This window comes from Pteropus medius, unplaced genomic scaffold (assembly GCF_902729225.1).
Source record: "Pteropus medius unplaced genomic scaffold, Ma_sr-lr_union100, whole genome shotgun sequence".
Classification (NCBI taxonomy): domain Eukaryota; kingdom Metazoa; phylum Chordata; class Mammalia; order Chiroptera; family Pteropodidae; genus Pteropus; species Pteropus medius.
This window is the reverse complement of record NW_024349048.1, coordinates 1-13,742: the sequence shown is the minus strand read 5'-3', so window position 1 is coordinate 13,742 and position 13,742 is coordinate 1. Positions and strand designations below refer to the sequence as shown.

Genomic DNA, 13,742 nt, shown 5'->3' with positions numbered 1-13,742 from the left:
GTGCTCCACTCCGATCCCCTTCGATGAGTTTTTCACCTTTATTTTGTGGCTGTTTTCCCTACAGCCTGCTCGGCTCACACACAGAGAGCCAGCAGGGCCCAGGCACCCACTGTCCCGGGATGGGGTTGTCCTACGACCTACCCTTCTTGTTTCGCCCCAGCGTTCCTGGTGCGAGCGGGCCGCAGACCCCTTTGCAGGGCTCCGTCCCCCCGACCCCTTGCCCCTCCCCGCTCCTCTCAGGCCCTCGCTAGTCCCCCCGCGGGAGCGGCTCCTTCGTGGGTCGCCTGCACACGACTCTTTGCCTCAGGGTCTGCTGCTGGGGAACCCGACCCCCGACACCTAAGGGGAGAACACCCACGAGTTTACCTTTTATAAGTGATGTTGATATAGGCGGTCATGGTGAACCCTATGGTTTTAGTGGAAAGGATACTGATGGAATAGTCCACCATGGTCACGATGGCGCCTCCGTGCAGGAGTCTAGTGATGGCAGTGAGGGGAGAGGGGCATTTTCAAAAAGTAGTGATCTTCGCGTAATACTCAGTTTGGCGACAGGTCTACTTAGTCCGCGTTCAATGTACTAAATGTCAAATATCCGTGTCCCCAACTTTACTGTTTGTACCGTAAGAGTGAAGTATTTGTAATAAACCGGAACTTAATGGCAATCAGATCACGAGTGAGCAAAAATCTGAAATACTATTTAAAAAGTTTATCTTCCATTTTTATTAAACTAATCATACACATCATTGTTTAAAAATTTAGGAAATGCGGCTAAAGAAATAGAAAACTGTAAGACCGTCTAGTGACAAACCACTGTTAACATGCCAACGATACTCTTTCAAATCATCCTCTACGTGCTGTGCTTTGGCGATCTAACCGATGATTACAGACAGCTTTCCATTTCCATGAGTGTGTGTACAGGACCATTTGAATGCCCTTGCCCGGGGACCTTGAAGATAACGACCTTTTGCATCTACAGCTCTAGGCCTCATTCTTACCCAGGGAATCCTTGCAGGAGAGGACCTCCCTGAAACAAGCAAACGATTCTTCTCTCATCCTTATTATAGAACATCGCATATTCGAAGCCCAGGCCTTCCTGGAAGTTTCTGGTTAACGTCGATGGAAATTGTTTTTTTTTCATAGGCTTGACGTCTGTAGGGAAAGAAGTCAGACGGGCACATGGGCGACAGCTATGAGAAAGATGCCATGACAGAGCTAAACGTTTGTACCCTGTCAGGGTCACGGGACGATGGAGGACTGATTAAAATGTCCACCAGGTACGACACTGGAGGGGACGGGAGGGTCCCAAAGAAACAGAATTAGGGTCTTTGCCCTTGTGGAATTAACAGCCTAACTGGGGACATCGGAAACATAAATGAAACCACACGTGGCAATCAGGAAATACAGTATATAAATGGTGAGTCTGCACTGAATATAATAGTAAGGCGTAAGCAGAAATCCTTCTTAGAATACGTGTGGTTTAAATGGGATTTAAAGACAGGGACTAACGTAACAGTTAGGGACGTTGTCCTTGCAGACATGAGCGTAGCCTGAGCAGATGACAGTTATCATACTGGATCAGAAACCCGTCTAGTTCAGCTTAATATGCTATGTGATCATGAATCTCAAGCCCCCAAACCTGGGGTTACAACTGTCAGGCTTCATGAAATCAAATCAGTGATTTATAATCAGACTTTAAAAAGAAACCGAATGCTTTACATATATCCTGGGAGGTACTGGTACACTCTTTTAGGTATTTTTTTTTTTCAATTATACGACTGTGCACCAGTTCTATGTGTACTGATCAGGAGTCAAAATGTGCAGGAAAGAGAAAGAGAGAGAGAGAGAGAGAGAGAGAGAGAGAGAGAGAGAGAAAGAGAAAGGAAGAAAGACTGAAAGCTACTGCTCTATTTGTCCTTCCATCTCTATTTCAAGATTTCATTGCCAAAACGCTTAGCCTTCTTTTACAGCTCATCACGATTTACCATGCATAACGCTGCTGAAGTTTTATTGTCACCGAATTTACATTTCCTAACTTGGAACAAGATAGGAGATGAGATCTGGTCAGAAGTGGGGAGAAGGTCGGGAGGGTGCCTCTGATTTAAGCCGTGAGCATCTTAGGGAAACAACTCTGTATGCAAAGAAAACAGAATGTTTCGGGTAAGAAAAGGTATAAGGTATGGAGCTGTGTTTTTCTTAAGGGAAACAGAATAATCTTGTTTTAAAGTAGAGCTGTTTGTTTCAGAATGAGAAAATAAAATAAACTTGAATATCGCTAGGATGCCTATGCAAAATTCAAATGGAATACTTTCACATGTTGAAAGGACAGTTTTCTTAGATTATTGGTCTACTCTTGATAAGAGATTGTAAATGTTCCAGAAATGGCATGAAATCTCTAGAAATCTGATTTGTCCTGGTAGAATATTATCACTCATAATTCTAATCATAATCTTAAAGTGTATGTCACAGGAATAGCCAAATGTCCTTGTCAACCGCATTATAATGAACTCTTATTGGACCTCTGACTATGCCCATTTTTAAGTCTTTTTGTCCTTCACAGTTATAGTTTTACTCCGCTACTTTAGCAAAAGTGCTTCGTCTTCAAAGAGAGTCATGGAAAGGATTCTGACAAGTACTGCTTTCTGATAAAGTGTATCCTTTTGTTTGTTTGTTTACTTGTTTTAAGAAAGCAATGAGCAGGAAGGAAAGCGTACGCTGTTCCTTCCAATTTCTATCCCAGAGATCTGGCACATTTTGGAGGTTAAAAAGTTCTACTTTTTTCCGCAGCACTTATCACCATCTGGCGTTCTCTGTTTTATTCATTTAATGGTTTGTCTTTGAACACTGCTGTGTAGGCACTCCCTACACACCAGATACGCTTCTAAGCACGGGAGACATCGCAGGGAACGACACACACGAGAATCTCTGTCCTCCTGGAGCTTACGCCCTAGGGTGGAGAGAGCGGCCGAGAAATAAAGCAAGTGCCAAGTATGTCAGATGGTGACTGCATATTATTAAGCGAAAGAAAACAACCAGAAAAAGCTACGTACTGTACGATCCCCAATACATCACATTCTGCGAAAGGCAAAACTATGGAGTCAGTAAAAAGATCAGTGGCTACTAAGGGTTCCGGGGGGAAGAAAGGGCAGGATGACAGTGGAGCACGGTGACACCGTTCGGTATGATACTTTTATGATAGATGCGCATCGTTACGCATGTGTCAAAAATCACCGTGAGTACAAGGCGAAGAGTAAACCCTAAGTAAAATACGGACTTTATTACGTGGTTAATAATCATGTATTGATACCGGCTCATCAAATATAACAAATGTGCTACACTAATGCGTGGTGTTAATAACAGGAGGTGGGAGGTGGGGGCTGGGGGCTGGGGGTACACGAGAACTAAAGTCTCAATTAAAAGGGTCACACACGCAAGAGCACGGGAAGGACGATGTCTGTTGGAGGAGCGGTAGGTTGCTTTGGGAGTTATGAGTCTGGGAGAGAAGGGGGTGACCTGAGTGTCCTGAGCTTCCTCAGGTGACAGAGCCACATATCGGGATCAACGGTAAAGTGAGATTACTGAATATGGCGCCAAGACAGAGCAGTGGCGAGTGGTCTCCTCGGCAGGAGGCTTTATCTGCAAAATTCACTGATCTGCCTGGCCTGTCCAGAAACCCTGGTGCCACGTGCCTTCCTTTTTCGAATGGTAAGTAGTGCTTCGATCTGTTAGTTTTACGTTTGATATTTAAATATCCTTTATGGGAGAGCGGCTGTTCTTACTCTGAAAGCAGAGTTCGGAGGCTTTCTTCTGAAGATCTAGCATTTCTTTCTCAGAAATATACGTCCAGGAGCCATCCTCACATTTCTTCATGAACTGGTGGAAGAGATGCCTGAGGTCCTCGCTCCAGCTGGGGTTGGGGAGACAAAAGTCCTTCTCAGAAGAAAACCACCTCTAAAATACCAAAGAAAGAGAGGGTCACGGGAGGTATATCCTATGTCATAACACATTCTCCTGTTTTTAAAGACTATTTCGCTACTTTTCCTCTTCCCAGAGCTTGTCGTTTCGGAGCGGAAGCAAATTTCGTGGATTGCCCGGTCAAACCTCCATGGGAGAAATGGGAGGCTTAGAGTGGGTAAATGACGTGCTGGGTGTTACCCAACTAGCTATTGGCGGAGCCAGCATGAAAACCCAGGTCTGCAAACTCCCTTTTTTCCAACCGTAATCAAGCACAGGAAGCCAGAGCACAGGGAGAGGTATTCATCTTGAATATTGGACTTGAATATTGATTAGACAAACAGAAATTAGGCAGCTAGAAAGAGTATTGTAGGCGAAGAAATACTTTATGCAAAGCAAGGAGACACGAAAGAGTTTTGAGGGGCTTTACTACAACCCTGTGAAGTAGGTACTAATTACGGCCCGCAGATTGCGGGCTGGTCCAGGTGAGAAATGAGGAGAGCATGAAGCGGGACTTGGTGACCATTTGGATAAGGACAGTGAGGGAAGAAGGAAAACACGAGAGCCCATCCAGGTCTCTGGACCAGCAACAGAGCGGTGGCAGAGCCGACTACGGAGTTAGAGGAGGAGGAGGGGGAGGGAGTTGCGGGGAGGGGCAAGTGCTTGGTCACGGTGACAATGGCTTCTGCCAGTGGCATTTCTCTGTTGCACTGAGGACTGCTACCACGACAGGGCCCGGGCGGCAAGGGGGGTGGTGCAGGGCCCTGGGGGAGCAGGACACAGAGACCGTCCCCAGGTACCTGGAAAGGAAAATCGGATCTTTTGACTTCAGTGGAAATCTGGAGACATTTGAGATCACAGAAGGTACCCGTGACATTCTACTTCCAGCCACCCTTATCAATTCATTCAGATTCGATGTACCCACAACATGTGGACTGCGCCCTGACACCACAGTAGGGAGACCACGCTTCCTGTGATGGAAGAACCAGCTACCTGGACTTCTGCTGACACCCGGGCTGGCTCCAATCCTGGCCCGACAGTGATACAGGATGCCTGTCTCAAGAGCTCTATAGAACTAAAGACTTCCTGGCTGAACAAAAGGGAGTCTTGATTTTGTCAGGGGTGCTGTGAGCGGGGTCACGACCATGCCATTCCCTAGCCCAGGACTTGTGTGCCTTTCTTTTTTTCCTGTGGTTTTGAATTGACTCATCCCTTCAGAACCCAGCTCAAGAAATCTAGAAAAGAAGAAAGAAAAGAAAAACAGCAACAACAAAAAACCCACCCATTATCTCTCCGTCTTACTATGACCAACAATAACACTGTGATGTAGTTCCTCCGAGTTTTAGAAAATGTAGTTGTTCTTAACATACTTGTCGTCATCTCAGTAAGGAATAGAATTTTCCTTTTTGCTTCAGCCCTTAAAATTATTGTGTTCGCTTTCTCGACAGCAGAAAAACAGTCCTTTAAACAAACGTATGTACTATCTTTTACTTAACCCCTTAAGGTGGACATTTGTTTTCAATCTTCTGCTGCTCTCGATGAAAATGTTCATTGGAACGTTATAACTACAGCTTTTTCCTCTATTTTGGATTATTTCCTTAGAATCCAGTTTCAATCAGATAGCTTTGAAAGTACACCAATCCTGGAAGTATTTTAACAGAAACAACACGATTTGTCACAAATTACTATGTATCGACCAAGCCATGTCAACTGAGACGTAGAATAGGCTGCGTAAGCTTTGGCATTGTGAATTCGGGCTTATCGCATCCATAGCTCTCATCTTAAATAGAAAACTCTAGGATCGATCTGTTCCAGGGTCCTTTTACGGATCACTGTAATAGAAATAATTGAAGATGTTTACGTATTAGAATGACTCCCTGGACTGTGGGCTCTCCAACCTGATTTTAACTTTAGAAGTCTGGGATTCGGCTAACTAGCAAACTTTTTTTAGCTGTACTATGTGCCCTGGTTCTGTGCCAGGAACGGGTGAGGCAAAGGGCGAAGACTTAGGCCCCGCTTTCAAGTGCCTGCAGCCTTGGCTGTGGGAAATGCTACAACAGAAGTAGATACAGACGCAGAAGGACTGACTTTCAGGGAAAACTTCAAAAAGAGGAGTGATTTCTAAAGGATAAAAGTTCACTCAGGAGAGAACGGGAGGGCTGCTCCAAGCAAAGGGGTAGAAAGATGAAACAATCCTAAGACATGATGGGGGAACTGCCAGGATTTCAATTTTAGGATATAAGATGCAAACAGAACAGCAGCCAGATGTGGATGGAAAAGCAGGAGCATCCCACTGCAGAGGCTCTCCAGCCTTAACCAAGGGGTTAGATCTCATCTTCTCGGTCAATATTTCGAAAGGCCCATATGAAAGATGATTTTAGACAGCACAAAGAGAATGTATCTATCTTGAAATGCATATTACAAAAGAATATAAAAACACATCATACTTGCGACTTCACAAATGTCGTTGCTTAGGATGAAGCTAATTGAAGAAAGAGAGTCTTTAAAGAATCACGAAGGTGGTACCCGAGGAAGAAAATACTTTTTTCCATTACGTTGCGCCTTAAGGAGTTTTAAGCAAAGCAATAACACGAACTTAGGTTTCAGAAACCTCCCTCTGGTGTAAAGGATGAATCGCAAGTTGAGAATCAACGGCGGGGAAACTAGTTAAAAAACTGTTGCAAAGGTCCAGGTGAGGGGTGGTTAGAAGCTGACCTAGGTAGAGAGGGATGGAAAGAAACGATTTAAGAGATACTTAGAATACTGGGACCTAGGGATGTGCGGATCGTGGGGGAAGAGAAAGAAGAGTCTTGGATGATTCCAGAGTCGTGACTTTAAAGATTGCAGTGAATAGGAAGAAAGGAAAGACGAGGCTTTTGTCGGTGTCCCTGTGTGTCAGGAGGCAGAGTAGGAGCGGAACTCTTAATTTTAGTTTGGGGCATGTTGAGTTTAAGACACTAGATGAACACTATGATGTCGTGAGAAACAAAAATAATGAAAATTTCAGTTCAGAGAGGTGAGAACTAAGAGATAAAGTAAAGGCACTTGTAAATTCGGAGAATAAACTGTGTATTTGAGGAATAAACATTAGGGATAATCGTTACCTTTCGTCGCCCTGAATAGAGCAAAGGTTTTGACCTTTGGGTATGTCTTTTTCAAGTGGGACTTGTTAAGAAAAGTTATGACTTGTAAAATTGTGTCTCCTTTTAAGATTAAGTTACTGAACAGAAAGAAACATGACTTATAAAGCCTGTAAATACTGTTAAACATTCTCAATGCAGATTACAAGGCACCGATGAATTTATCTTTGTTGTTGCGAGATCGGCATGTCTTTTTCTTTTCCAAAGTGCAAGATGATACAGAATGAATAACCAATCTGCAGTATATTATTCTTTAAAAGAAACCTACAAGCGCTTTCAGATCTCGCTGATACAGAGCCGTTCCCTCTTCTGTGCTCCCTAGTACTTCCTTACAGCACAGAGCACGTATATATTTTAATTTTGCAAGTCAACCCCTTTCTTCCGAATCAGATCGTGAGCTCCTCGAAAGGGTCACTTTCTCACTCATCTTTATATCATCCGTCTGGCATGTTGTTGGGGCTTAATTAACCGTAAAAGTGGAAATTCTCCAGTTTCAGGGAAGAGGTGTCTCCAGGCGCCATCCCCGAGGGACAGCGGTAACGCCGTTACAGGGAAGTGATATCCCCGGGTGCCAGCGCCGGGGAGAAGCACAACATTCCACGGAAAAGAACAACATTCCACGGAAAAGATGATAAAACTGTCTATTAGGCCCTGTTTGCTGGGAGTTCCCCTGAATACATCGATCTGTAGTCAAAAAACCTTCTAAGCAGCCTGCTCGGGAAGCTCGGGGCTGATCTCCTCCAACCCTGCGTGGTAGAGAGTCAGTCGCAGGCCGGCTAATGAAGGCTCATAATTCATCTCAATTGGCTCCGTGGGTCTCAGAATCATTCGCTCCACAACATAACATTCTTCGATGAAGCAAACAGGGATATAAGAACAGGCAACATTTGCTACTAATAGCGCTTACTGTGCCACTTGCATCACTTTAAGTCCTGTGACGAGCTTTCAAGGTGAGCGGACTAGCTTAGGGTAAATGCTAATCTGGCAGGCAGAGAATTAGGATTAAACCCCGGGAGGAGACAGTGCCCCTCTGCTTCGGGATTATGCAATGGTTACGGGCCAGCCCGCCGAGGTTCCCAACCAACTCCGTGTTCTTTGTGACCTCGATGGAACAACTTCACCTGTATTCGTATCGGTAATCGTGGTGATTCCTTGAGCGGCTAACCAGAGTTAAAGAGCTAGCACGGTTTCAAAACGGAGTCACCTTCCTGTCCCGTCTTCTTAATGCTTTGAACTTGGGACCGAAAGATCCCCTGACCTTGTTAGCACTGATGCCTTTTGCAGCCGATGTTAGTTTTACTCTGAGAGCAGCCGACTGAGGGAACGGAGAACCGATTCAACGTATCGGCTCTCGGAGGTGTATTCCCGACGAAAGGTGTCGCTGCAGCATCGGCTCCCACCGCCCCGCGCCCGGAACTCACCAGCGCCGGTCCCAGGTTTCTCGCCGGCCAGTGCTCATCTTTCCGCAGGGCCCCGAGCATGCGCAGGCGCGCGGCGCAGCTTCTCAGCATCTCTCCGAGCGCGCACCAGAACCCGGCAGAAACCGCTAATGTTGCCCTTAAGCCCTCGCGCATCCGCTCCTTTTACTTACACGGCCGAGGAGGGCAGAGTCTGACTCGCAGGCCACGTGACCCGGAGGGGCGGGGCCCGAGAGGGGCGGGAAGCCCCGCTGCAACCCGAACTTCGACGAGCGAGAGGGCGGGAGGGGCCCGCCCCGCCCGCCGATGCCTCCCACTGCCCCTTGGCCGTTGTGCCTTCGCGCTGCGAGTGCCCGAGCGGGCGCCTTCCCCCATCGCCCCCGGCTCGGCCCGCTCCAGCCTCGCGCCCGCAGAACTCGGCGTCATCTGGTTCCCTCGTGGTTGTCCTTTTGCCTCAGAAGACCGAAGGCCCTGGGGGCGCGTAGGAGCGCACTCTGTGACGTGCAGGGGTAAAGTTGTTTCTTGGAGGCCATGGACGAGTCCCCGGGACCGGGGCGGTATTGGCTTTCTGGGTGCCAAGGGTATTTATACTCTTAAAATTCTCCTTTGTCGGCCTCTCCCCGTCGCATCCCTCCCACAAACAGAGCGAAAAGTCCATAAGTCAGCCTTTTTCAGATAGAACTAGAAATCGTAGAACGTTCGAAGGATGGGTTATTTCTGGCTTTGGAGACAAGACTCGAGCTCAATGCCCCCCTCCACCACTGAACACCCCCGTGCAGTCTGTTTTCTCATCAGTTTGTTGTACTAAAAAGAACGTAGGTCCAGTTTTACTATTGTTGGGACCGTCCCTTTCATTGGGAGTCACAAAAGCAGAAGTTAGCTGGAGTCAGCTTGTACTAGCTCCTTTACAAACAACGTTGCCCCGGGAGCTGGCTTTATAAGTGTTGTGACCGAAATAACCAGGCCCAACTCGAGCGCTCTAATCCAAGAGACAGTTTATTAGCCGGCGGCTGTCCTTGCCAAGGAGCAGCCCCGAGACGAGACGCAGGGGCACAAAGGTTTTAAGCCCTCGATTCCATCCCCCACATCCTTAATCTTTACACAAAAGACTATGTCTCCTCCATTCATTAACTGATAACTAAGAGGTGGGTAAGCAAGCAGGGGTACAGAAGCAGAATGCGTCATTGTTAAAATATTTTGTACCTAGAGGCAGTGATCCGGCCAGTAAATCCCTTTAGTTAATAAGTTTTTAGCAGATAACTAACTAGAAGTGAGACATGGCGGTTAGCACGTACCATGTCTTATCCTTAACCTATTGTTTCTAAAGGTGAGGTCACTACAGTAAGCTCATGGAAGCGGATTGTTAAAATTTCTAGAATTTGGCTAGTCAGTTCTTAAACACTGTCATTATTAAAGTTTAAATTATGTAAACTTATAATTAAATATATTAAAAATGAAGGTTTCAGATACTAAAATTAAATCCCTCAGTTTCCTACATTTTACTATTATCTGTGTGTTGTGGCGCGAATGATTCTGAGACCCACGGAGCCAATTGAGATGAATTATGAGCCTTCGTTAGTCGGCCGGCGACTGACTCTCTACCACGCAGGGTTGGAGGAGATCAGCCCCGAGCTTCCCGAGCAGGCTGCTTAGAAGGTTTTTTGACTACGTCTTTGAACGAACAGATGACAAGAAGCAGAAGTTAGTCTTAACTCTTTGTGCACAGATCAATGTATTCAGGGGAACTCCCAGCAAACAGGGCCTAATAGACAGTTTTATCATCTTTTCCGTGGAATGTTGTGCTTCTCCCTGGGGCCGGCGCCAGGTATAGAAATCTGCCGAGCGTGGGAAGAACGGATGACTGCGGTAAGATCGTTATTTATATCTCCTTGGTTTCTGTTATCACAAAGGATCTAGAGCTCTTGACAAGATATTTTTCTCTTTGGATTGAGGTAACGGAACGCTGCCGCTTACTGAGCAGCTACCGGGCACTAGACGCTGAATGAGGCGCTTCACACCTGTGATAGCTCATTTGGTCACAGCAGCCCTGTGAGTTCTGTCTTGAAGTCTCCATCTTAAAGGTGAGGGAACTTCTGAGAGGGGAGTGACCTTTCCAGGATCGCATGGCTCATAAGTTATGGAGGAGGCAGGAATTCGAACCCACGTCTCTCTGACAAGGGTCACGCGTTTTAAATCACAGCAAACTATACTACCGGTCGTTTGCCAATCATGGCGAAAGCCTTCATTTCATTAACACGGGGAATGTCAAAACATAATTTCAAAATCGTTCCCAGAAGCATACACTTGTTGAAATGAGTTGCTGGAGCTCGTTGTTGGACCCAGGTTTCTCTTATAAAGGTTAAGTATGGTCTGAGAGGTGGCATGAGACAAAGGGAGAGCAGGGTACCTGGGGACCTGCAGGGGGCAGCAGAGGCCCTTTGAACCCCGGTCCTCATTGGCCTTAGGACAATTCAGAAAGCGGCCAAAGGGCCCTGGGACAGGGGTGTCACTCTGTGTGGGGGATGTGGGGCACCAATAAAGTGAAGCTTAAGGCAGGAAGAGGCGACGTCTCACTTTCCTCCTGGCTGTTTCTTACCACGTTTCTCTTTTCTTAATTTTTTTTTTTTGTTTTCATGCTGTCTTCAAACTTCCTTCCTGACCTTGCCCGCCGTAATTGCATTTCGCGTCCACATTAACTTAGCTCCTTTGTTTCTTGTAAGTCACTCTCCTCCCTACTCTTTCCCCTTCTCTTTAGATTATTTCTATTAAGAACTTTGAATTTGTCTTAGAACGTGCTCGTTTAAAATTGTCTCTGTACATGTAAATTAAAGGGCACACGGCAGCTCTGATAGTATAAAACAAGTAGTTACTACCAGGAGAAGCGAGCGCTGGTAGGTACTCACTGGATTTCTGGGGCGGTGGGTGGGGATGTGGGCAGGGCACTGCATTAGAATCAAATGGAGTTGAGAGTAACAGCAGCCCTTACACCGTGCTTTGGGAAAAAGGAAATGTAACGGCTGTTTTGACTTGAGATGAGTTGAGATCGTGATTTCCTTTACTGTTTTAGAGAAGCTTTGTCAGCTCTGTGCTTCACATAACTGTTTCCTGTGATCTGAAACCTTCGTGGACTCAGGCGACCTCACCCACATACGTAAAAGGTAGTAAGCGTGAAATTACATTTAGGCTCGTGGACGCATAGACTGTTAAAGCTGAAGGAGACGTCAGACAGCATTTAGTCACCTCCCCTGTCCTCCGGAGCACCTGAGAATCTCCTCGAGACCGAGGACTACATCCTGTGCTTTGACTCCACACAGGCCAGCTCAGGCCCTGGTCAGCAGCAGGTGTCCTGTGAATATGTGTTATCCGAATGAGAAACGCTGAGGCCCAGAGAGATGGCTGATTCTTATGACTTCGTACGGCAAGTCTGTCGTGGAGCTGGGCCTGGGCCCGGGGTCCCTGGCCCGTGTTCACTGGTCTCGCTTGTCCATGTCAAGTCACTAAAGCACCAGCTCCGCACACATCATCTGCTCATCGACATTTAAACCCAGCTGCAGGCAGAGTGTGTGTATGTGTGTGTGTGTGTGTGTGTGTGTGCACGTGTGTGTTCTGAACTCTACTTCTTTTCATTTAATGATACTTCATGTTTTCATGTTATTGGTTCTCTATTGCTGCTGTAACAAATCACAAATTTAGCTGTTTAAACAACACAGATATATTGTTATTTTACAGGCCCGTAGCTGAGTCCAGCCTGGGTCCCCCGGGGCCAGGATCCAGGCAGGGCTGTCTTCTCTGGAGGCTGCAGTCGGCAGTCTTTGCCCATTCCAGCATCTAGAGGCGCCACGTGACTTGGTCCACGGCCCCTTCCTGGCACCTCAGAGGTAGCATGAACCTCCCTGTACTTCTCGCTCAGCCACACCTTCCTCGGACTCTCGCTCCTCCTTCCTCCGCCTCCCTCTTCCACTTCGAAGGACTCTCGGGACGACGTCGGGCACACCTGGGTAGTTCCCAGCTTAAGGTCAGCTGATGAGTAACTCATTTTATCTGCAACCTTAATTCCCTTTTGCCACGTTACCTGCCGTTTTCATAGGTTCTGGGGGTTGGCATCAGGTACCAACAGCGTCGACATAGTTAACATCTAGTTGACTAGTTGAAGAATTCGTTGTTTGCATCGTCTGGCAGTTAATTCCCTTTTCATCGTGGGATCCCTGAGGATGGTCCTTCCATCACTTGTGGTCCAAACCCCCTCGCTCATAACAAACCCTTCCTAATGCTCCCTTCGCTCTCCTGAGACAAAACTCAGAGATGATGTACATCTACACGTGTCACTTAAAAAAAAAAAAAGCCAGTCTAATGCCCAGTCATGTAGAGGAGAAATAAAAGACGTAATTCATAATGAAACACTGTCAGTTCCAATATGTAACTGTTCAGACAGAGCCACGTGAGAAGGCATAACGCCGGACACGGAGAGCCACTGCGACTACTATAGCCACGCGCGCTGGCTGACGCAGGTGTGGTGGTGACTCGAATTTGTCCTTAGTCATCTAATCTGACAAAACGAACAGGTCTTGGGAAGGTGTCCGAACAGCATGGAGTTTAGCTTCACTCGATGGACGTGATCGCTGCATTCCTCGAAAATTCGGTAATATTGAAGCCGTTCAAAAAAACGCCTTGTATTTGTATGGAAAATGGAAACAGGCTCCAGGTTCAGATAATCGCGAACCAAGTTCGTGCCGACGTGAAGGCCGGGAGGACGTGCCCGGCTGTGTAGGGTGCGGCAGGTCACGCTGCACTGATGCCCCTGCCCCTGCCCCTGCCCGAGGGCGAACAGTGCCTGCCGATCCCGTGACAACCGAAAAAAAAACCCAAAACACCACACTTGTAAATTTCCCAATTTCCCACTTTGCAAGAGGCGACACCATCCTTGCTGGTCCATGGGGTCAGCATTTTTGAGTTAACCTGTGATTTTCATTGGCAGAGATAATAATAAAGTTGATGTTTGTTGAGTATGAATTTCATGCCATCCACTATTCTAAATATTTCACTTAGTTTAACTAAATTTTCTCAACAACCCTACGATGTACAGCCTCTTATTATCCCCAACTTGTAGATGGGGAAATTGAAGCTTATCAAGGTTAGGAAAGGGAACACAGGGAGTAAGTGAAGAAATTGGGGTGCAAACCAAGGTAGTCTGGTGCGAGTCTGTGAATAACCCATTGCACCCCATTGCCTGGTG

General features: G+C 46.7%; 1 protein-coding gene and 1 long non-coding RNA gene across 6 annotated transcripts; one reads left to right on the top strand and one right to left on the bottom strand.

Moving 5' to 3' along the window:
• Positions 1-340: 340 nt before the first annotated feature.
• Positions 341-8,699, bottom strand: LOC120616858 (acyl-coenzyme A thioesterase THEM4-like). Of its 2 annotated transcripts, none has more exons than XM_039880415.1 (4): positions 8,513-8,699; positions 3,777-3,948; positions 996-1,149; positions 341-477 (listed from the first exon to the last, which is right to left on the bottom strand). In XM_039880415.1, exons 1-4 carry the CDS (start codon positions 8,663-8,665, stop codon positions 363-365), a joined length of 594 nt encoding a protein of 197 aa, XP_039736349.1. In that variant the 5' UTR covers positions 8,666-8,699; the 3' UTR covers positions 341-362. The 2 variants fall into 2 exon arrangements, with proteins under 2 accessions (XP_039736349.1, XP_039736350.1); XM_039880416.1 differs by having other exon boundaries at positions 3,777-3,904; positions 8,513-8,692.
• An 87-nt stretch (positions 8,700-8,786) lies between these two features.
• LOC120616859 (uncharacterized) lies at positions 8,787-13,515 on the top strand. 4 transcript variants are annotated; one of them, XR_005656710.1, is made up of 3 exons: positions 8,787-9,018; positions 10,462-10,590; positions 12,239-13,515. It is a non-coding gene; the product is annotated as an uncharacterized LOC120616859 (long non-coding RNA). The 4 variants fall into 4 exon arrangements; XR_005656711.1 differs by lacking the exon at positions 8,787-9,018 and adding an exon at positions 9,734-10,210; XR_005656709.1 differs by lacking the exon at positions 8,787-9,018 and adding an exon at positions 10,236-10,375.
• Positions 13,516-13,742: the final 227 nt, after the last annotated feature.

Bases quoted from the DNA above. Each gene is read 5' to 3' on its own strand.
- LOC120616858 (XM_039880415.1), bottom strand. From the start codon at position 8,665: ATGCGCGAGGGCTTAAGGGCAACATTAGCGGTTTCTGCCGGGTTCTGG. The intron at 1,150-3,776 runs GTAAGAACAGCC...CTTTCCCTACAG, and splicing joins CTCCGAACTCTGCTTTCAGA to ACGTCAAGCCTATGAAAAAA. The intron at 478-995 runs GTAAGAATGAGG...TGCCATCACTAG, and splicing joins CTCCTGCAAGGATTCCCTGG to ACTCCTGCACGGAGGCGCCA.